Source organism: Charadrius vociferus, unplaced genomic scaffold (genome assembly GCF_000708025.1).
Source record: "Charadrius vociferus isolate BGI_N301 unplaced genomic scaffold, ASM70802v2 scaffold512, whole genome shotgun sequence".
NCBI lineage: Eukaryota > Metazoa > Chordata > Aves > Charadriiformes > Charadriidae > Charadrius > Charadrius vociferus.
The window spans coordinates 43086-67881 of record NW_009647050.1 but is presented as its reverse complement, the minus strand read 5'-3'; the positions used below and the strand labels follow the sequence as shown (position 1 = coordinate 67881).

Below are 24796 nucleotides of genomic sequence, written 5' to 3'. Positions count from 1 at the left end.
TTCAGGTTATGCCTAACAACAGTCACCGCTGGGAGAGTCGGCTCTGAGGTTCTGCGGCATTTATCACTTGGTGTCACAGAACAACTACCGTGAACTCAGGTTATGTGTCTTCTGCACAGATCTAGAAGAGAAACAGTTTTACCCCACATAATCCTACTTCTGAAGACTAAAAGCAAATTAATCTGAATTAAACATTTCATTCTGACTGGAAGCATTGAATATTGTCTGTTCAGACCTTGTTTATAAGAAAACTTCTTAAACTGAGTTCTACTGCCTTGGGCCCAGCCCACTATAATGTTAAGTGCTGTGATGCTGTTTTAATTGAGAGGGGGGAAAATTTATAGTCAGCAATTCTGTGGGATTACTTGAGTTAATATACACTAACTATTCAGACAGCTTTTAGGCTTAGACAAGTAGAAGCAGTTTCACATAGTTAAAAATACCAAGAAAGTCTACCCAAGCCATTCAGAATACATCTTAATCTTTTTATTTATCAAAATACATACACTGAGTTCTACAAAAACCCATATAACATTTTTCTGCTGTGTTTTGGTGATTTATATTAAATACACACAGGTCTTCAAGCAGCATGAAGACCATTCTAAACAGACACCATCATTAGTTAAATGTATCTTCAATATGAAAAGCAACATGACCCTGTAATTATCAAAATTCACATAATTTAAATTCTTCATAAAAAAGGTACAGGTGGTTCATAGTTAATTACGATAGCAAACAAAGTGCTGTGCATTTACATTTTAAGACTTCAGAACATTCATATGTACCTCTCAAAATGGTGAAATAAAGTTATCTTCTTGAGCCATAGGAGGAATCAGCGCAGTCTCCAACTCCTTCTGCTTCTGCAGGAGGCCCTGAAATAAATGGAATATACATGTGAACGTTCTGTCTTCCTCGTGCAGCCTAAACTAATAAAGTGTCATTGTCTCATGTTTTAGAACAATGTACTTGTTATGGCTCAATGCTTTTTAAATACACAACTTAAAAAAACCAAGGGGGTACAACGTAATACGTTCAGTAGAGAGGGAACGTAAGATTCCCTGTCCTGTGCAAAGACGCGGTGTGACTGCAGGGGCAGCCAGTCCAGTTTCCAGGGATGACTGTGCAGAGCAAAAACGACTTTTCCATTGTAGTGAATTTAACTCGCTCCTCTGTGCATTGTCTCTCCATTTGTGGTATTCTAGCATATTCGTGTATGAAGCTGAACCCAAAACCTTGAAGGATACCACCTTTTAGTCTTAACATAAATTATACTCTAAGATAAAAGGACAGCATTAACCATTTGCACTAGAACAGCGTCGGACATCTTAGGATATGCGTATTTGCTCTCAAAAGGTAAAAGGTTCCTGCTTTGTTAATGGCTGTTACCAGTACCTGACAATGGAGAAAACCTGTAATGAAGAACCTCCCGAAAGTGTATCCTTAGCTATGTGATGACAAATACGTGATACAGCTATGTTGGGTGCATTCATAAATCTGAAATAAGTCTCTTTACTCTAATGAATCGTATATAGGATCGTATATATGAATCGTATTAGGATCATATATACCGTTATATCTGGCCCCTTGGTCTCTTTCCATTTTAGACCTGTCAGAAGTAATTTGGTACCAAGTAAGTTTGTTAAAAAAAAAAAAAAAGGAAAAGTTATAATGGTATTTTTCCTCAGTGTTACAAGACCGTTCTCAAAGATAAGGGTGAGAGGCTGCTGGCACAGCTCAGTACAGACTAACACAAGCCAGCAGGGCCTGCGAGACTTTAGACCTGATATTGCTGGTGGGACAGAAGTGTGAGTGAGTGAGGGCCTGGAGACCGGCTTCAGTTCGCAAAGCAGCCTGTTTGTTACAACTTCCCTCTACATCTTTCCAAAAGCAGCAGCTGCCTCCTTGCAATCCCTTGATGAATTGCCTTTTTAACTAATCAACACTACCTGCTATTTCTATTACTGGCTCAGTGGACTCGTTCAGTCCCTTTGTCAATAAATACTTCTATTATAGAATGGTTTTTGCATTTAGTAGCATGTTACAAAACAGTCATGCAATAAATTCCCCTAAATCAACCCAGAGCTGAGGTGAGAAACAAGTAAGTAACACTGGAAACTGGAACAAAGTCCATCACATGGTTCGCAACAGTAATAAAAAGGGCCTAGAGAAAAGTGATGTGAAATATCTGCCCGGGGGCTGGTGAGGGCTCTCTTTGCGTGTCCTTGGCCAGCGGGCTGGTGGCTGCACGATCGCTTAGCTAGTGCAGGCTACAACCTGTTGGCAAGTGCTTTTATTGCCTTAGTAAAAATGAGATGCTTTGGTATGCACTGACTGTAGCTGGGTTTTTTTGTCCTTTTTCTTAAACTTTGGCCATTCTTTTTCACAAATACTTAATTCACTTCGCTAGATGAATAAATGTGGTCTTATTCCACTGACTTTTGATTTCAGTGAGGAAGAAAGAAGTCCGTCGATGGTTCCTATTACCACTGTCACCTGAAACGCAGGAAGAGACTTGCTGTCTTGTAATAAATGCAGTGACAGACTCACCCTCCCTCTGGCCGGGAAAGGCCCCCATCCGCCCTGTTTTCCCTGGTGTCTTCCATGGGTCAGCCAGTGCAGCCGGACCGACACGGAAACAGCCCGACTGTGTCTATCTACGGTGGCTCGAGCTTGTGCATTGCAAAGACTGGTCAAATCAGCTGTGAATTCCCCCAGACAAAAGGCGGCTAAATAACGGCCAAATATTTGGTGAATATATGTATCCACTCTGAAAGTATCAATGCAGTATATATGTGCATGTATATATAATTTAAAAAAAAGACTTGATTATCTTCTGAAATATAGAAAAGTAAAATCACTCTTTGTCTAAATTATATTTCAGAGATAATATTGCATTACTCTTCCAGTGAAATAACTGATGCAAGACAGGTGTAATCTGTAGGCATGTACAATACTTAGGGATACAAACATACCCAAGTTCAACAGTTAGTGTCCTAAATGCATCCTGCAGCTGGTAGGATATTTAGAAAAGAACTCTACATGGTCTAAGTTAACAGTCTTTCAGAACCAAGGCGCATTGAGAGATTAACCATAACATTAGTTTTTAGCCACTGTTAAGACCTTAATATATATTATGCATCAAAAATATCCCCAAGCTCCTGTCTCTTAAGTTTGCCAACATGGATATTATCAACTTACGTCTCTTTCAATATCCACGGCTTTTGTTCATCTCAGTAAGCACAAGGTTCAAGTTGTGCTTTGAAGCTGGCTTCGCTCTTAACCCAAGTACCGCTGGCAAATGAGGCCTGGGTACAAAATACTTAACAGGTGTAGGTATTTAACAAAAATGTTAATAAGCATGGGGGAAGACCTGATCCAGTCAAACGTACTTGGAAACCATTAGAAACTGGCAGCCTTTCAGTGTTCCTGGGTCACAACTTTTCCCAATAACTTCCGGAGAACTGTGACCCTTCATTTGCACCAGGAATTTACCTACTCCTGAAGCATCGTGTATGTGTGGCAGAACTTCTGTCTTTCTAAAGCACAGCAGGTAATTAATAGTGTTAACTACTGGTAGTTTTGTTTACTTAAGTCTGAGAGATTTTCTTCCCTTTATTTTCAGCATTTATGTATTTTTTTTTCCCCCTTAAGGCAAAGAAAAATAAATACTGCTGCTAGCAGTAAAGTACTTTCAGTATGGAGCCATTCAAAACCAAGGGGAGATACGGATACATCTTTATCTTTACTCTTCTTTGAGAATGAAGTTTGTTTCTAAAAGTAAACGTGTTTTGTTTTTTTTTTTTTTTTTTCCTCTTGCAGTCCCCTGTCAGACCATTTAGAAGCATGAAAGGAAACTGTTCATGTGATTGTCCAGACCTGCGGTTTGATTCTGCTACGGGTCACACCTTGTTGCCAACAGGTGGAGTATCAAATTCACTCATGTTTTAGTAACGAGATGCCTGATGGTATTTGTGCTGGTGTTCTGGCTCCAATCAGGAAAATAGGTAACTTTACAGTTACCAGCTATGATCTTAATTTACTGCAACATGGATCCTTACAGTTTCACCATACTCAAAATCCTTCTGGCAATCCTGTAGATCTAATCATTACCTGCAACTTACTAGGAATAGAACAGCGTATACAAACATACACAGGCTTTTGTCTTAGGAGCAATTGTGTGTGTAGTATTAAACTAAATTTCATGTTATATTCACTCACTAAATGTGGCTGATTTGGCAAATCCTGAATTTCACTTTTACACATTAACAAAAGAACAGCTATCTTGGAAGGATTTTATAAGTGTTCACACTTCAAATTTGCAAATTACAGTATTTTCCCAGGACTGACACAAGTACCACCCCGCTAACTCTTCTGTGCCAATCACACTGCTGCATCACAACTGGCTTACCCATGAAAAATGCAGAAGTGTAATGTCATTAATAAGGGTTCCAGTGATTTGTTAAAATACTATTCTTTTTCCCCTTGAAACATTCTTACTATAAGCAACCTTAACTATTGAAACCTGGAGACTAAACAAAACCATTTGTCTTGGTTACATTACAAGTCTTCTCAGGTACTCCAGTGTCTCCCAGCTAACCTAAGGACTAAGGAGTCCATTGTCTCTCTAAGGACAGTTCAAAGGTGGAAGTAATGCACGAAAAGCAAAATTAGTAATAGGGAACAAAAGTAGAGGACAGGGCCCAAAACTTATCCCATGTGATGGAAAAATGAATTAAAAACTAATGCTTATGACTATGTAATAGTCTGCAATGTTCGTTTTGACTTTGTATATATATATATACAGACATGTTTATCCAATAACTTTTTGCTTACCTGGCGTAATTCTGACAATCCTTTGAGAATTGCTTGTTGTCTCTCCCTGATTTTAACTACATCCGGATTTAGAAGAGGATCTCTAACATGATCAGAGCTAAAAATCTGTCGTGGCGTTTGGTAAGAATCTAAAAGTAAATGTATATCAAATCAGTTAACAATATTCTTTATGAATTTTTTGGTTTAGTTTTGAAGCTGTGTATCTTCACAGCTTGTGAAGATCAGATTTTGGTTGCTGTTAGATTACGATCGCTATTTTTAAGTCAAACAACACTTAGATTCCTAAACCCTAATCTATATACAATAATAATACCAGAGAAGTACAATCATACTTCATTAAAGGTAAACAGACAAAAAAGAGAGATAAAAGACTAAGAAATCTTGTTGCTTTTTTGATTTTTTTTTAAACTTTTTCTGTTTGTTTTTTTTGGTTTTTTTTTTTTAATATTAGTATCATTTGGTGGCATAGGCTTTCAGTTCAGTGCTGTGACACACGTGGGTTACAGCAAAATTCAGTAAAAACAAATACCAATTTGAATCAACTGTAGCACTTCGAACTAAATCACTCTAACATTTCTTCTACGTGAATCAGTTCACAATACATTTCAGTACCATTAAACTGTCGATACTGTGGGTCGTGCGTTGAAGGTCTAGTCACTGGTGCATCTGGATCAAGACAATATACTTCATTTGTTCGAACATACGGAATAAATTGTGAAGAGGGAGGTCTTCCAGCTTCTGTAACGGGAGGAGGAGAGCTCCTCTGCTGTGTATCTGTCTTGGTATTTTTCTCTCTTCTACTATTGTTGTTATGCACCAGGAAATTAGAAGCATGTATCTGCTTTTGTTGTCCTTGGAGTAATCTGTTCTTAACTGCTGGAACAGGTGGCGACTCAGATCTGTATGAAACAATTTCAGTTAAAAAAAACAAACAACAAACCACCAAACAATACTGAAGTAATGTAATGAATTTTCTCAAATAGTAGAGACAGAGTCCTCAGAGGACTGGACTTTTGCTCATTTACTCTGCTTTTAGACCTGTAGTTTGTCCGGTCTTATGTATTTTTAATAGCAGATAATTAGATGCATCTAAATTCTTTCAAAAAAATTAAAAATCAGGAGAGAAAGGCATGTATATTTCACTATTAATCTATTTACACATTTCATTAATGCAGAGTATTGACGTACCTTTCTTCGCTCAAATGATTCTTATGTAATTGTTCTTCCTAGGAGAAAACCAAGAAAGTCAAAAGTAAAATAAAAAGCTTCATGTTTTTTATATTAAAAGCTTTATTTTTTCAAGACAAGTTTGTCCTGAAATTCCAAAAGGACTGTTTGACCCGAGTTCAGGAGGAAGGAATTTATCAGAATTTGTAGTGTCTATGAACTAAATTAAACAGGAGGATTTCCTCCAATTTCTATGTTTTTGGCAGCTCTAAGGACTGTCAAAACCACTGTATTTATTTTCCAATGACCTTGAAAAGCTGCGTTTATAAACCTGAAAGGTTCAACCCAAGATAATCATTATTAGAGGAAAGGTCGTGTTTCTAGACACGGTCAGTAGAAGTTTTTTTATTTAAATGAAAAATATTAACGTATCCCACGCCTCTTATGGTATTAGACAACACTAACTTACCTTAAAAATCTGCTTAAAATTCATTGCCCCATTTCTCAGGTACAAAGTTCCTCAGGTACAAATTTACCTTTCAATAATGTAAGCACAAAACTTATCAATTTACCATTAACCTTAATTAAACCAATAAACTCAGTTTACCTAATGAATATATCTTTGAAGATACCTATATAAACAGTTATGTATTTTCACATAGTTGTTTTTTTTAATACCCACAGCTTCTAAAATATGTATATGTTGCCACAGTAAACAAACTGCTAAACAGCACTGAAGTGGCCACCTTTTCTGTACCAGATTTTTTTTTTTTTGGAAGGTGTGAGAAAGTAAGGTGTTTATACAAACAAATATATCTACATACAGACAGACAGCAAGCAAGAGACAGAGAAAAGGCACGAATATATTTGATGATAGTATTTTCTTTAAATGATTTTTTTTTTCCCCCCAGCCACAAGCTACACTGATACACGCTTACTGCAAATGGAGAAAAAATTACTCCACTAAGAAGGATGCATTTTTCTGACAACAGAGCACATCCTCAGTAATTCACATTCTTTGCAGAAATAAAAACTGTTTTCTTGAGTATGTACTCTTATACCTCAACCATCACCACAACATAATGACTGGATAAAAAAAGTCAGTCTTGTTGTTCTGTCCTGCACACTGCTTTCAATCGAGCTCCCTGGTTACAAAATGAATCAATGATAATGAATAAATGAAAGAGAATAAACACTTTGGAAGACTGAAATAACAGTAAAAGCTAAGTCAGAAAATCTGAATATATTCTTCTGATCATGAAGAATGAAACAATGCTGTGACATCATTCTTTACACAAAAGGTAATAATAGGAAAATTCTCAATGCTTGAGTTACATAACTGAATTCCAATCCAGGCAAAACCGTGTGGAAAAAGAGTCTTAAAAATACACATCATTACCTTTCTCGCTCTCTGTCCCTTATTCTTCATATTTATTTCTCCATGAGGTGAAGGAGATCTGTCTGAATAACCACCCTTTTTTGGGCAGAGATTCCCAGGGGTATTTCTTTCTACCAACTGAAGCAGCTCCATTTGTCGTCTTACTTTGTTTTCTTCCCTTTGTTTTTGTAGCTGTTTAGGGTATCTTTCTGATGCTGGGATGTATCTCTTCCCAGGCTTGTTTATATTCCAGTCTGGTCTTTTGTTGTATTTCTCTGAAGGCTTGATTTGTCTTTCTCTTCTTGCATATTGTTCATATAGGTCATGGTAAACGCCACCATTCTCTTTGCCTGAAATTTTATTCTTATCTATATGCTGCATTTCCTTCTGGTATTTTTTGCTGCTAGAGGTTTCTTTATATTCTATGGAAATATCAGGTGATCTGCAACACACAGTTCTTTCCTCAGTAGACTCAGTGTATGCTGAAGTATTAAAGTCATCTAAAAAAAAATAGCAGTATATTTTAACTCTGAGTCTAACCTATTCAACATTACTTGTTTGACTTTTGCATGCATATCAGTCTACCATTATTGATTTTATTCAAAAATCGGTTGTTACAATTTTATAATGTTTTTTATGCTTTTTGATGTGGAAGATAGATAGGACCAGCAGAAGCAAACTCAATAAGGAGGAGAAAAAGATTGGAGAAGAAACGACATCAATGTAAAAGCAAAATTTAAGTAAAATGAAACGACATTATTTTAAAATGTAGAATTCAGTTTCTGTCATGGTACCCAACGGTAAAGAGCAAAACACAGCTTCTGTTTAGTTTTTCAGCACGCTGATGGTTTGGTCGTATTCACAGTGCTACTGGGAAGATCTTACTTTCCCTATCCTTGCCTTCCACTGGAAACATTTTGTTCAATTTTTATATTATTAACAATCAAGATTCTTTCTTTACTAAGGGGCATACACAAAACCATTGTCTAATTTGTAAACTCTCCAAATTCACAGTAAAAATTCTACCAGCATTGTCAAAACCAAAAGTATTAATTGTTGCTGAAGCAAATGAAAATAAAATAAAGCTTCCACTTCACAAGTGATAGGAAGGTAATAAATTTCTAAATACCAGGCATAAAGTGACTGTAAGTGTACAGTGAATCTGCTCGCACCTCATCTACAACATTAATAAACGCAGACGAAGTTTGATCTGGGTTTTTTAATGGTGTACTACAATATCAAGATAAAGACTGGAAAGTATTCTGTCTAGATGGACCCGCAATTGTGTCTGGGTATTTAGCAAGAATTGTAAAATGTTTTTCTAAACATTTGAATGTAAGCTCTCATTTTCTAATGAGTCTAGTTTTCTGATTCCAGAATTATCGACAATGTTTCTGCCAGTATTTTTAAGGATTCATTAGAAGCCCAGCCCTGCTTGATACAAAACCACATTACATGAACCTGGGAACATTCACACTGAAGACTACTACAAATCCATGTTTAAACGCCTCAAATTTAGTCCTGTATGGCTCGTAACTGTGACTCTTGAGTCAATGCCGTATTTCAGATTGGGTGATAATCTGTAACTGGTAAGTAACAACTATATAGACATTTTTATTTAGACAAATATAGTGATATATTGTAATATTCCAACATGCCTGTGTCTGTCCAAGTATTTCTTTTTAGTTTTATTCCATTCTGAATGACAGGGATGTGGCCCTATAGCTCAGTTTGACAAATATGCTGTTCTGCTGTCTTGCTTCAGGTACAACAGAGTAATTAAAATTTAAGGGCCACATACCTGTCTGTACAGCAGTGTCTTTCCGAGGAGAAGTCTGCTGATCAATGTGACTCTTAATGTCATCAGAAAAATTATGACTTTGATGTGAAATGTCAGTATTACAATTTTCAAATTCTGTATCACCTAAAAAGAAGTAAAATTGTTCAATTTAGTAACGTATGTTCCATTTAAACCATGCTATCAAGTCATCAGTCTATTGTGGTTTGAAACTCAAAGCAAGATTGAGAACTATGGTTCAGATCCTAATACTCTCCTTTTTTCACTGGAAATCTAATCGACAGCACATAGGTCTGAACATGCCCTATGCATTCCTGGTAATACCTTTCTATTTCTTTCTTTATGTAACACGGTATTTTAAGCTTACTAAAATACAATATTCTCTGTATTAGTTAACGCTGATATTTGTTTGGAAGGTAAATAAGCTGAAATGAAATTTGGTTCGTGAATCAAAGGAGCAATTTCTGACCCAAAAGCAAATGGGAAAAAAAAAATCCAAACCAAAACCCACCGTAGGCAAACTGAATATGAAAAGACTTGTACTTGCCACCACCAAGATTCTTCTGAAGTTTTGAAATGTCATGTCCCTTCTGAGCCAAGTCTCGAATGCGCTGTTCTTGTTTTAACCTCTGTGCTAATTCTTGAGCTTTCTGCATTGTCTGATAAAGCTCATTGGTTTTTAGAGTCACAAGTTCCTTAAAAAAAAAAAAAGTAAATATACACGATCATTTATTTTGAGAATAAAATAATTAGGATTATTTGATTCCCATATAATCCTTAAGGTTTACATGTATTCTTTTTTAGGGTAAAGCATTTATTTTAAAAGACAAAAAAAACCCACCCTAGTTGAGTAGATGCAATATGTAACATAGAACTTTTATGATGATAAATTCAGAACCTCTCCTGTGCTAATGAAAGATGTTCAATCCTAGCATTAAAAAAGTGAGCATCTAGATCCTCAAAGTTATTTGGATATTTATCTCTTTTCCAATAAGTTAATCTTTTCCTATATGCCATCTGACTTCCTATATCATGTAGTTTAATGAAATAAAAGAAGCCTAAATAAAAGTAATTTTAAAACCCACCTTCCTGCGACTTCCACAGAAAGGAGACAGTAGAAGCCTCTCTAACAAAAGCAGAACATTCCTAAATATAAGGGTTACAGTTTTCAGACTCGGCACGTTCAAGGTACAGGAGGCCAAGGAAAATCTCCTTTCCAAACTGCTATTGCCACTTCATCCCCAATTCCTACTGCATTTGCAGGTGGAAAGAACAACTGATAGCATGTCATGTTTTGAAGGAGCTGAGCTATTACAGAGAAAGATGACTTTAGCAGTATTTTACCAGTTTGTTCTAGCATCTACAGGCCGATGTTAAACATTTCCATCCAGAAAATGCAGAGCAATCAGGGATTTGTATTTCTGCAGGTTTTAGAGGAGGGTGTGTTTTTGGAATCACTCTGTCTTATGACATCATGGAATTCTGCTACTGTTCCAAAAAATGAAGCAAAGAGTAATAGCTGCTACTGTGCCAAAAGGAAGAATAAAATATCAGACAAAGCTTTTAACCTTCTACAGACTCTTGTGTAACAGGTAAGAATGTATACAAATGCAAAATTTGTACTTACCAAAGGTAAAGATGTTAATTTTGACTTAACTTTTATATGAAAGGAGTATGTAAACTCAGCAATAGTTACAAAGAGGAGAGCTCTACAACAGGAATGACTTTTAAAATGACTTTTCCAGAATATATTTTGACAAAAGTCTTTAATCCAGAGTGAAAGCACATCCAGTCAGATACTGAAGTCTCTTAAAAGCATCAAGTTATGAACAATAATAATTGGATCACATACTTTGAGGATTTTTTTTTATTTAAAATTTGCATTTAAAAATGCATGTTTCTTCATAATTTAAAACTACAATTCCATTTTTGCCATTTCTTATCCATTTCTCTTCCTGAAAAGGCCCTTGTCCAAAAAAAGAAACCTGCCTTAAATTCGTCTGGTGTTATAAGTTTATTAAGGAAACAGATTTTGGTTTCAAATGTCTAAATTTCAGACACTTTTAATTTTCAAAACGAGTCAACGCTATTTTGAAGGTGAAGAACAAGAACCATTTTTGTCAAAACCCATTATTATTACGGACTCTCTGCACTAAAGAAAATGCAAAATCCCACCTCCTTTTGTTTTTGTTTCAGCATATCTTCTTCAAACTGTTTCTGCATTTGTTCTTTTTCTCGTGCTAGGCGCTGTTCTTCCTCTTGTTCCTCCCATTTTCTCTGTTCTTCTTCCAGTTGTTTCTTTTTCCGTTTTTCTTCTACCTGAGCCATTATTGCTTTCTAGTAATATCAGAAAAAAAAGGGAAAAGTAAAAGATATAACACTAAAGGTATTATAAGCTACATATTCATCTATTTCCATATAGATGTATAATAATTGGATTTGAACAAAAAGAAAATAAAAATCAACTACCAGCCCAATAAAGCAATTTGAAATACTCAGAGACAAACAAAAGTAGCTTTTTATGTTTTCAAAAAAGCTTTTATTTTTCCTGTGAAGAAACAGTGGCCTGATTTTTACCGTTGTACTGTAAGCTAGTATTTTGATCTAGCAGAAAAATAGTTTGACCAGAACAGGCTCATTACATTTATACTAAGACTTCTTAACACTGTGCTAGAGACATCATAATGCAGATATACACTCAGTTTGAGTGCCACAGAAGTAATGTAAATGACAGTAGATGAAAGTTGATAGATTCATGGAGTGGATACCTGTAAATATCAGTCCTCCTGATGACAGTGGAGGCTGAAGAAAAATGCAGAGAAATGTACTCTAAAGACTGCACTGTACGTTTTCTGAGGCAAGAATTCAGTTACAGAAATACAATCATCTCTGTACAAATATTAGTAGAAAATCATAGAGTCTAACTGAATGAAATACCGTTAAAAAACTGTATATGTGTAATCTGAAGCATAAAAGTCAAGTACCTCACTGGATTCTGGTATTAAATCTCATGCTTTATTCATGTGACAACACTACCTTTCATTCTTTCTTCTTATTAAAATAGCGTTAGTAAAACAGAAGTCTACCTGATGTTCTAACTGTTTTTGCCGCCGCCTGTCTCTCTCTTCAATCTGTGCAGGGTCCAGGAGAGCTGTCATTGAACGGAGGAAACTATGAACAAAGAAACACGTAAATGTTTTTAATCATAAGAATATAAAATAAAGCCTTTCTTAATTAGAATCGATTAGATTTCAAGTAACATTTTCATATTGAGGTTATCCCACTGTATTAGTTTACAATTAAAAAATTCATTTACGTAAGGAGCAAAGTAAGTTTATTTGCAGTAAATTTTATTAATGAACAATGGAAGCACTTCTGTCTTTCAAAAGTGAAACAACATGTATTTCTGAAAAAAAGCAAAAGCCAAATGGATAAGATCCAAGGATCAGATTTAAAGAATGTTATTCAAATCTTTTTTTTTTATTTCTGAGGAGGTATCAGAAAGGTACTGGCTGAGAAGATGATTATCGTTACAAAGCTCGCTCACCTGACTTTCTGACGGTGTTCCAAAGCACTGTTTTTAGCAGCTTTTTCTGCATTTCCCACTTTTGAGGGCATGAGGTTGCCTAAAGCTGCAGGTGAAAAAGGGTGAATAAAAGCAGTCAGCTCCTTAGGGTCAGGTGACAGGCAAAGACTTTCAGGCTGCTTTTTGTACATTCCATTTAAGGGGTGTTGTGCATTAGCATTAAGGTGGTTCTTTAAAGAATCAAAATGCATTGCCCATCTGTCATGCTCTTCAGCCTAAATAAATACGAAGCAACAAAAAAACAGAGATGTGCTCAGTTACAGTTTCTATAAAGTACGGTTAACAAAACAGACAACGCACATTTTGTAAGCCAGAAATATTTTAAAAGCTCTGTTACGGGGCTACAATACAGACAGTAGTTAATTCCCTAAATGGGAAAACAGAAGTCTCTCTGTTGCTTAAAATGCAAATCAGATCAGAAATTATACTGCTGATCCATATCCTTGGTCAGCAAAAACATATTGCTACATATTTTCAGGGGGAAAAAAAAAAACAACCCAAAATTAGGAAGTGAAGAAAAAAAAATTTTGAAAAATGAAAAAGTAAGTTAACACGGATTCAGGCTTTTTGGTACTGCTTTTTCAATTTGTATTACTATTCCATTCCATAAGTTTTCTAATAGTACTGGGAACTGCTTGGCTGAGAGCTCAGTACCCTGTCCGCTCTGCCATACTCTCCTGTTGCGTACATATTCTCTCTCTAGTAACGTGAAGAAGTGGCATCTTTTACACTGTCCTACATTTACCCTCTCCATTTTAATTCTGGATGGTAGCAGAATTAACGTGCTTTGGGCAGAGATATTAACCTCTAACCTCCTGTTTTCAGCTAGACAGGCCCATTATAGAATAAGCTGTCTTTCAAAATCTCTTCCACCCACAGCAGCCACCACTGCTATCCTAGCGAAGTCTTTTGTAGACATGAAATAGGTCTTAGAAGTCTCTCTTCTGTACCACCCAGGCTTATCTTTTTGGTTCAGTGTTGGCAATTGAGGCATTCCAGTATATCACTAATAAAAGGTTTTTACCTAAGAGGCTTTTGTTTTTGCTACAGGTACTAAGGTTTCCTCTTCTGACTAAAAGAACTGTTTCCCTCAGAATGGCTGCCTCAAAACTTGCGTTCTGCAGGAAAACACCTAACATAATCTAATCTAATAAACTTTCTGGGAGTCCTTTCCTTAAACAAAAATTCTCTTCTGTCAGAAAATTTTCACACCTATTTTAAATGAAGTAAGAAAATCATAGTCCAAATAATGAGAATTCAAATTATTCTTCCTCCTGTTCCCTGAGTTTTGTTCCCTTTGAATACTCTGTGATGTAGAAGCAGATCAGAATAGTTGGAAAATCTACTTTATTCTTATGCATGTCTGTGGTGCAATATGCAGAAGGGTTGAGAGTATAACACAAGACCTGAAAAAAAAGATGTTGAAGAAAACAAGATTAAGTGCACGTTAACTTCCCTTCAAAAAGAGGCTGGAAGGGAGATTACTGTTAGGTTACTCACTGGTGACTGCAACCATCTTCCCACAGCATAGCTATCAAATTAAAAACCCAGGCAGCTAATGAAAGAACCTTTCACAGCTGTGTTCCCTTCCCAGTTATAAAGCTCAATTTGCAAAGGAAATTCGATTCCTTCAACAACTCAGGAAATGAAAAGACTTGTGTTGTGTGTAGGTATGTAACCAACCTTAACAACAAGGGGTTTTTTTGGAAGATGGGCAGAAAAGCGCTCTTCTAGTACTGCAAACTGAAATTAAAACGAAGTACTTCTGTATAGGAATTATGTAATTGCTTCAGTTGAGAGTAAAAACTGTAGCCATTTAAATCAGAAGGCCACAGACCATGAACATTTACATCAATCAAGTTTTGGTAACCAAGATTCTTGTTTACCAATGATAAAGAACAGCTCATGATGCGAGTATACAATCCTGGGTTAAAACTCTATACAGTTAATTTGGAAATCTGGATTCTAGGAATAGCACAATCTCACTGTGTGTTTCTTTACTTCGAAAGACAAAGAGTCTTTGGAAGAGTGTGTGAGTATCAGGCTGTGTAAGAATGCAGAGTATTCCACTGACCTTAAAACTACTAATATAGTAGAAATAGGAACATGTAAAGGAAAGAAGTCAGCTTCTACATGAAGAACCTCCAGGGGTAAAAGATATATTGACCACATTGGCCAGTAGTGACAGTATTAAAAGTCTCTTCAGGTATTCCACCTGCAAAGCAATTATATTGGCCAGAGTTTCCGTCTAGATCCAGCATAAGAGACCTACATTCAACAGCCTGGAAAACCAAAGGGTAAAAGAGGTAAGACTATTTTCTTTAATGTTTTTTGGAGTACAAGTGTTTAAAGTTACATAAGAGCATAAGTGCGTGTGTATATATGCATATCAAAGTAATAATTCTAGAAACAGGATTTGAACACCACTGTTACACACTGTATTTGTCTATAACTTTCCTTCTCTTTTCTCATCTCCTTCCATCATCTACAGAAAATTTCTTTTTACAAAGTGTCTGGCCAGTGTCTCTACATCTTCCAAACCCTAGTGCTTTTGCACAAGGGTGGGAAAGAAAAAAAAAGTATAGTAATATCACTGTGTTCGTCTCTGCAGCAAACACTCTAACACATCACACCAGACATATGGTAGTCTATTCTTTGCCACTGAAATACTGGAACAGCTACTGGCAGAATATTCAATTAGACTGTCCTATGAACTTACAGTGAAAATCTGGACATACTGCAGGTAATTACATCTGTGTCTCTCCTTCATTAGGTCTACAATTTAATTTTTTATTTCTTAGAACAAAAACAGAGAGAAAAAACTTCTCTTATTCCAAAAAGTCCCTCTAGACCACAGATACCTTCGATAAATTAAGTTTTTCTTCTATTTTTTGTAGCTTAGCTTCTTCCTTCTGTTTGTCCAGGTCTTTGAGCCACTTCTTTTGTTGCTCATGCTTCAAAGCACTAAAAGGTTGTTCCTGTGGCACAGCTTCCTGAAATAAGAGAAGTGCTAGTCCCTTTCCCGTACAAAACATTCAGTACTTTGTCTAGCCACATAATAAAAACTTGGCAGAAAACTTTGCCTTTGGTTGCTAGGCGTAACTGGGCTGTTCTCTTGCACAAAAAAATGAATGTAAATTTGTAACTGACTGCTCCATAAAAATGCTTCCGTTGTTACAAAGATGCTAAATAAGTCAGTTTTGAATACTATTCTAACTTGAACCATCAGCCTCTGGCTCAAAAAACCTTACTTCTGTGTATCATGAATGAGAATCCCTTTCTTCTTCCTATCGGTCACTGCTCAGTCTGTGTTCCAGGTAGATTCAACACCATGATCTAATCAGTAGTGATCTGTCTCAAGTAAATTCTAGATACAATCTTCTGTTCCTGCTTCTTAATGGATATCTGTATTATTTAACAAACTCCAGTGGCACTGAAAACTTCCAATGCTATATGACAAAACCAACTCTTCAATCAGCACCTGCTAGCAATAACTCAAACTACTTAACCTTCTACCATCAATATATTTTTTTTAAAGTCTTCTATTTCTGATAGGTTCCCACTTCTCTATTTCTTTAACGCATACTTGAAAGTTAAGTAACACTTCCATTCACACCTCTAGTACTGTTCCTCACATCAGCATTGAAAATGCTCAGTCTTCAAAGCAGCAATAGTTTGATACACATTCATTCAGACACAATTCTCCAGACAGAGCAAAAAGGTCTACCGAATTCTTTTGGTTTGAAAGAACTACTGAAGATACACATCTGTTGTCAAAAAATAAGTAAAAAAAAACCCACCCCAAACCAGCATGCAAATTAAAATCTTACCTCTAAAACACATGCTGTGCAGTAAGAACTGAAATCAGAAGACTGCCCAGCTGGAGCACTTGAAACATTCACTGGAACTTGATTAGCCTCTGTGGTTAAAGCAGTTGCACAGACACAGTTTTCCTCAGGGGTAATAACTGAGTCAGGTGGAAACACTATCTGCAAATAAAGTGACCACTGTTGTTTAAGACTTGATTGACTTATTTAGCTCACCTGTTCTGTTTGTATTAGATGGCCTTTAACATATAATAAACAAGGAAATTATATTTCTAGAAGCTGCCATTCATTAAAACTTTGGCCAAAACTTGTAACTAAGCATCTCATATCCAGTATTTAATTATGTAAATTGAAACAAATTCTTATGCGGCAAAGTGGTAACTTTTCTAGGAATGCTGAATACGCCACAAAAAAAGCAATTTACAACCCTAACTTCTGTTTAACAGCAATCAATTTCACAGGAGAAGCAGCCTCATCTGAGTACAATATATTTATCTGGCACAGCATTTTCAGAGCAACAGCTGACTTTTATAAGACAGGTTAGAGTACAAGTCAAATTGCTATGCTTATTATGTAAGCAATCAAATATTGTGAGAACTCAAACATTTGTGTGAACAATGTAAATAATTATATAACCAGGAATTACATTTGAGACTATTCCTCAAAACAGAACTGGAAGAGATGTATACGTTTTAGTTAGGAATCAACATGGAAGGACAGGAATGGTTTGTTCATGCTACAAAGACCTTTATTTGTGAAGCTACAAGCTGGAGCAACAGGTAAGCGTGAAACACAGTTGCAGTAAATCATGCCATGCAAGAGCTTAAAGTGACTACTGAGATCGGATTCTACTGCATTCACATAGAAAAGAAAATCTTGTATGAATTAAAAGTTGAACAGTACTGTGGAAACTGCGTGCTCTTGAGTGTTAATTATTGATAACCTTACCTTATCTGGGTCAGCTGTTTCCACTTTCTCTTTATGGGCTTTATTATTGCCAGGTTTTGCCCAGAAATAACCCATCTCTCCCGCCAAAGTTTCTTTCAGTTTCTTCTTCAGTGCTACCTGTTCATCTTCAAAAAAAAAAACAAACAAAAACCCAAACTCCAGTAAGAGTTCCTAATACAGATGTGCAGCAGTTGGGGGTGTTTGTTTGCTTTTAAAAGCAGCAATGCAAGTCTACCCTGTAATTTTGATTTTAAACTGGGCTACAGGAGTAAGTCCCCATTGTCTGACCAATCAGTCTAAACACGGCTTTGCTCTTAAGAGGATGATGGGTAAGTCTGTGCCCAGAGATGTAGAGGTAATGGCGGAATCTCTGAGAAGACTACAAAACACTCAAGGCTTAACAATGTCCCAGGGGAAGAGGGAAAACTAATAGAAATAACCAAGTATATAAATTCTCTCCATTTTATTATATATTATTCTCTCAATTTTTATTATATATTAATTATATATATCACAATAGATATCATATAATAATTTATTATTATATATTTAGTATAATAAATTATAATATATTTATTATAATATAATATATTATAATATATATTATATATTCTCTCCATTTTATTATAGACTACTTAATAATATTAAAACCAATACAGCTATATATGGAAGCTACTGACAATGCAGAATCAAACCCTGAAACCAGATGGTCTACACCCAAGTTGAAAAGAAAACACAACATTCCTGCATGTGAATTGTAAAAAGCTTAATTTGTCAGAGAGAATTTACAACTGCATTAAACATTTTTATTTTTCTACAGAGATTCCCCTTGGTTGGTGGCAGGGCAGGACTGCAAACTGTTTCAATTTCAAATTGCCATTTGATATATTCAGTCACGTTTGTAGATTAGGGTGATGCTTTTCCCATTAAAAAACAAATGAATTTGTTAATGATAATGGCTATCAACTACTGGCCGAATGTGACAAAATCGGTGGCAAGTAACTCATTCGAACTTCGGCCCAAACTTGTAACGAAGCATTTCATATCCAGTATTTCTTAATTATGTAGATAGAAACAAATTCTGAATATATTTATTTGTGATAATATTTATTTGGTTACGAAGCATTTTTGCAAGAAGTCATAGATAATCTTTGCATAAAATTTTGAAATTCAAGAATCTTAATCTGTCTCAGAGACTAATAAAACTATGTACTTTCCAATTTGTAGCAACTGCACTGATATAAGTAAATTTAAAAGAGCATAAGGAACTCAAAGTTTCTTGGCACCCTGAGTGTAATAAATTGATCATACATATATTCTGTATATCATAAATACCTAATTCTTTCTTCCATTGGGTCTTTTTAAATTCTAATAAGGCTTTCTCCCCTTCTCTTTCACCCAAGGTACTAAACATGTCAGCAGGTTTCCACGAATCCTTTCTAGAGAGAAAGAGGGGGGAAAAAAAATAATTTTACCTAAAAAGCTAATCTATTAATTTTAAAGTTAACTTTTAAATTAGCATTTATAAAGATTCTTACTGTGATTAAGAATTACAATACAAATCTTTATTGGAGAGACAATTTTTGTAGACATTAACACAGATTTACATACGTAACTTTCTGTCCTGGCTGCGGATATGCTTCTTGTTTCCTGCTTGAATCAGAGTTAGCTTCATCTGGAACAGATGAAACTTCACGAGCTTTTTGGAGCAACGCTATAATGTTTTCCTCTGATGCCTCATTAGTAGCTACAGTAGAAAATAAATATATAAAAATAGACATAAACAGATAGATGACCACTAAACTTTCTTCAGCATTGACTAAATACTTTAAGAACAGCAGAAATTTTCAAATTCCCCACTATTTAACAAAACCGCTTTCAGCCCTGCTTGTATAGTTAGGGCACATTGTTACAACACCACAGGGTATTTTTGGAATGCTAGACTTACAGTAAACACTGTTCCTGGCTAAGAGCTCAGACTTTGGGACCCTAATAGCTTAATTGCTGTGTGTCTTGTTCTTGGTGGCAAAGAGCTGACCACCTCCATAGGTCCACAAACAAGAGTAAGGACGTAATACAAGAAGATACGCGATAATTCCTATGCTTCTTAGTAGAAGAATTGAAAAAACAATACTATTCAACAGTAATGTTACCGTTAGGCAAAAAGGTGCATGTACATCTTCAGGACAGAGGAAAATGGGACTACTGCTCTTGAGACACACAGCAAAGACCTAAACTTTTCACAAAACCAGAAAGGCCTATCTCTTTGAGGTATTGCTTTTTTTAAAACTCATAAAGGTACAGTGCAGTTCTATGTTTTTTCCTCCAATATAAAACGGTTCCTTTTTTGCATGATACATGGACAGAATTGCTTGCCATTTTGCTCTTCAAAGTACTGGAATCTAACAAGCAATCCTTAGTTTTTACTGTTAAAATTATCAAATGCTTGGTTCCTAACACTAACGGGCAATTTCACATCCATAATAGCAAGCAGTATTTTGTCTGAGACCATTAAACAAGAGAGTAACATCTCTGCAACCTGCAAATAAAGCTGAACTTTGAGTTCATAATTTAAGTTTAACATTTTGCTCTATTTTCATGAAACTAACTTATTCAACTATTGGTATCTTACCCATTTCCTTTTGCTTTTCATTATGAGTCTCAGAGATACTTCTAGTTCCTTCTTTTACAGTCATCAAAATCTGTTGAAGCTGTTCCTGTGTTAAACATGCCAAACTTCTTAGGTCTTCAGCTGATACAGATGGGTTTTGACGTTTCTGTTTACTTTTTTTAACAACATTAGGATTCTCTGAATCAGGATATCTGTTTGAGCTACCTCTTTGGAAAATCAAAGAGTGATCCTTAGTTGTGGCTTCATGTGAGGAGTGTTTAGTAGCTTGCAGTTGTTCACCTTTTGTCATTGATAAGCTTGAATCACTCCTTGGTTTTAAGTTTTCCTGCTTGATAGAAGCACTTTGTGCTGACCTCAGAACATGCCCAGTATGCCTTATTCTCAAAGCCTGTTTAGGTCCTCTGGCTTTATTACCCATCTGTTAAAGCAATAAAATTTCACCATATATTAAATAAGGAAATAACTTTTCATGGGTAACAAATGAAAACAAGATTGAAGCAACAAGTAAAATAAGTGTCAGTTTTCTTCTCTGTTAGATCAATAGAAACTAACTCAGTATAAACTAATGAAATCTCTTCGTAAGTACTGGGGATACCTTGGAAGAGAAAACAGCACCTATATTGGAATATTTAAAAATGACAGTATGAAAAATATTTTTATGTATCATAATATTTAAAAGAATTAATAAACATTAATTCTGCTTTTCTTCGATGTTTTTGAAGCATAGCTTCAAACAGGTATCTGTTTTTACCATACAGCCAGTACTATTTCAATCTTGACTTTTCCAATTTGTATTAAAGTTTTATCCTTATCAAGGTCTCTGTACACTTGTAATTACCTCCTATGTATTGAGACCTTTTTCTGCTTTCTTTCCTTCCCCAGCCCACTGCATTCCGGTTCACTCAGACAGAGACAACCTGCACAACTAAACTGGAACTTAAAAACTTCAGATCCCTGTATCTACCAGAATCCCTTTAAGGTCTCTGAAAGTTCTGATTTAGATGATTCCCTGTGCTGCTGTAACTTCTTGGCAAAGTAAACTAAAGCATTTTGCAACAGCACAAGTAGTCAGAGGGCTTTCAATTCATCCTTTTTAACAGCTATTATAAACCTGAGAAATCAGAATCATAGAATATCTCAAGTTGGAAGCGATCCATACGTACATATTTATCTTTCATAAATATAATTGACTACAAGACTTTAGACAGTTCAAATGTGTTCTCAAATTTTTGTGTTAACAAATTAACTAGTTAATTTGTGTGCTCTAAGCAAAAAAAAAGTCATTTTTCCACTTACCTTCATTGCAGGCTTTGATTTATCTTTTGGAAAACAAACATATGAGAGAAGTATTTAATAACAACTTCCTCCTGAAAAACAATCTTGAGAAATTAGTAAACTGTAAGGCAGGGGGAAAGTACTTTCCCCAAAACATCTGCCCCAACTATATTACTTTTTTTTAATACTTCAGTATACACACTTCAAAAGTATGTTGGAAAAAAATTAGGTATGTTCCAGTAACTATTTCCAATTTTATGTAGATCTAATAAATATATTATGCCAGTCTGATCCTCCTCTGCTATTCACTCTGTTTCTCAGAGAGCCCTGTGGTAAAGGCTTATTTTTAATTGTTTATTATGATTTTTCAGTTTCCTTTGTGTGTCACATCCTTCCAGGGAAGTCCCTGCATCCAACGCCATCTTACTACACGATGTTATGTGTCTCTATCACTAAAGAAACAATACTTGCATAATCACACCATCCATTATTGCGCTCCTTACCTATGCCCTGAAAGACTCAGCTTTTTAACCCAAACCCTAGAGGATGCATAAAGGTGTAGTGATCTCAAAAATAATATTAAGTACTATGTTTAATGTATTACTTATTAATATAGAGGGAATGTGGTCCTCAGCGCACAAAACCTGGCACATATGGCAAATGGAAAAGGGGGAGAAAATAGTAGGGATGATATTTTAAGTGGAACGTATCTGTTGGAAACAAGGCTTCTTCAGCTGTGCTATGCAATTATTGCTCTGGCAGTGTTGCACAGTACACTGGTAGCACCTATACCTCTTTTTTGCTTTACCAACTAAAGACACTGGAGAACACAAACTGTTCTTAAGGTCTGCAAGACCACACTATTAATAGTTTCCAACCTAGATGAACATTTTAAAGCTTGGGAATACACTGAATTGTTGTCCTGCAGAGACAGGAATTAAATCCTGAACCATTTTGATAATGTTCCAGTAGTAAAGGTGTTCTGTGGCCATGTTTATCACTGTGTTCTCAAGCATTCAACACTCATCTGAGTAAGTGAAAGTCACTTTTTGACCTCTTTCTGGCTATTCCGAAATTAAATAAAGTGGTCATCTACATGCTATGCAAATCCAACTAACTTCTCTGTGGAAAGGAGAAAGAACCACAAATAGGGTCTTTTCCATCACACTGGGCAGATACATAATGTGGAACTCCAAAGTGCTGTTAATGGGTTATTTTCTTTGGGTTTTTTCAGTATAAGAGAGAAAACTATCTTAAGTGGCAGCTTAAACTACTACAGAGTAATCCACCCTTAAGACTCTGAGCAGTATTTGACAGTGCAGAAAACTTAAATTCAGAACTACCAAAACTTGACGCATTTTTGGACACAATTCAATTCAAGGAAGTGTTATTTATAGCAGTTGTATAAACATGTTAATTTCTGGAAAAGACCGCATGTTCAAGGCCAGTTCAAAGTCAAAGGTAATGCTTTATCTTGGAGCACTCTGGAATGGCCCTATCCAGCCAATGATGCTAACTATGGCTGTAAAAAGTGAAAGCTGTAGCATTGCTGTTTCAGAGGTATGGCAAGGTTTTATAACCAGTAGACCAGTGTTCCTTACTAACTCAAAATACCTCATAACACCTCATTAGAGAGCTGTCTGGTAAATGCAGAAAATAAAATATAATTTAGAGAGCATTAAATGGAGAATTTCTGTATCCCAACTGCTACGTAGAACAGGGAAAGTGGACTTGTGCTTGCATAAACTTGTCTGACAAATCACAAAAATAGAATTTATTAACACTTAATTATGAACATATACTGGAAAAGTCTATCTCAGAGGGTAGTAATGAGATCTGGCCTAAATAAATTGCTTATTGAAAATTATAAATGTCAACTGCCAAATACTAAAGCTGCTTTAAAGACAGAAATGTGATTGTAACAATGTAATTATGTATAAACTAAGCAGAGTTATTAGGCTTCTTTTTACTTGGTAACTAAGGTGCTACAAAGTTACAGAAATTATCAAGTTATGCCATATATAATAACACTTAACTTTTCCTTTATGAATAGAGAGACAAGCTGTAAAGAGTCAAGGCTATTTGCCACCTGTTCACCAGTGGACAGACTATTCAGAAGTTATCAACCTACTGTTCAGTATCAAGCTGGTGAGTAAGAGGACTTTCGTAAATACCACAAATGCACAAATATTCTTCCTAATCTGAAAAAAATTTCAATAAAGCTGTGCTTCATGCTGCTCAGATCTTAGGTTTAACTTCAAGAAGCTTTGAAGAATAGTTGAGATAAATGATTAAAAAAATACCAGAAGCAGCTAAAATTAGCCTAGGCTTTCCATCCAGCACTTCAGTTTCAAGCTTCAGTCCATCACTGCAAAATGAGACAGAGAGAGAGGGGAAGCTGAAATATTAAGTAATCTGATAATGGTAAGATTTTTACATTAATAACAAGGACAACTGTACTTAATTATAACACTGTATTTACTGTTGTTCCAGACAGTCTTTCATACCCCAAGCTTTCTAAGTTTGTGAGAAGTTACTTAATACTACAAAATAACAGGTCTTGAAAAGGGTGTATTTTTTATTATTGAGACTTGAAAATTTGGATTTGCATGTTACAAAGTAAATCTTCATGCTGAAGGTGTGACTCTATGTTGTCATACATAGCAACGTGCCTGCCTCAAGAATTTAACAATCCAACAATATAAACTGCATGCTACAAAAAATGATAAACACGTCTCCCTGAATGCCAGTGCTGATTGCAAAGAGGGGCTGTATTCTGAAAACAGTCTTTAATTGTGCTTCCCTGCAGAACTGTCCACATTTTAAAGTGGAACAAAGGTTACAGTAAGGGTTTTAAAAAAGAAAGACAGTATTTAGGTGTATGAGTGTAAAGTACCCAAACGCTTTTCTTCCTCCATGCATTAATTTGAGAAACTCTAGCATGAAGACTGATGTCCAAAATAACACTGATATTAATAAATCAATCTATCACATCTAAAGCTCGCACGCAACTTTCTAATTAACACAGCAGCACACAAGTGCCCGAAGCTGTAATTCTAGACGTTCGAGCAGCACAGGGCAGCGAGGCCGAGCCCAGTACCTATTCTTTGCGGGCGCTTTTGTGTGGGCAGGAGGCGATGCGGGCCGGGGGGTGCTGGGGCTCTGGGCGGTCACCCAGAAGCGGTCACACAGGCGCCGTCCCTCCCGCCGCGCTTTCGGGGGTGTGAGGTCTTCCCTGACGGGAGGGAAGCGCGGCCGGCTGGGTCCGAAAGCGGAACGCCTCGGGGCTGTGGCCCAGCCCGCTCCCGTTACCAACGCCTCGGACGCCGGGCACTACGCGCCTCAGCTCCCC

General features: G+C 36.1%; 1 protein-coding gene across 1 annotated transcript; it reads right to left on the bottom strand.

Annotated features, from left to right (window-relative positions):
- Nucleotides 1-788: 788 nt before the first annotated feature.
- CCDC66 (coiled-coil domain containing 66) lies at nucleotides 789-23807 on the bottom strand. The gene is made up of 18 exons (XM_009895730.1): nucleotides 23748-23807; nucleotides 21466-21488; nucleotides 20170-20587; nucleotides 19149-19284; nucleotides 18873-18976; nucleotides 17538-17662; nucleotides 16593-16751; nucleotides 15624-15755; nucleotides 12724-12977; nucleotides 12263-12347; nucleotides 11352-11513; nucleotides 9724-9871; nucleotides 9180-9302; nucleotides 7400-7878; nucleotides 6022-6059; nucleotides 5446-5732; nucleotides 4834-4961; nucleotides 789-872 (listed from the first exon to the last, which is right to left on the bottom strand). The coding sequence occupies exons 2-18, from the start codon at nucleotides 21469-21471 to the stop codon at nucleotides 789-791; spliced, it is 2868 nt and encodes a 955-aa protein (XP_009894032.1). The 5' UTR covers nucleotides 21472-21488; nucleotides 23748-23807.
- Nucleotides 23808-24796: the final 989 nt, after the last annotated feature.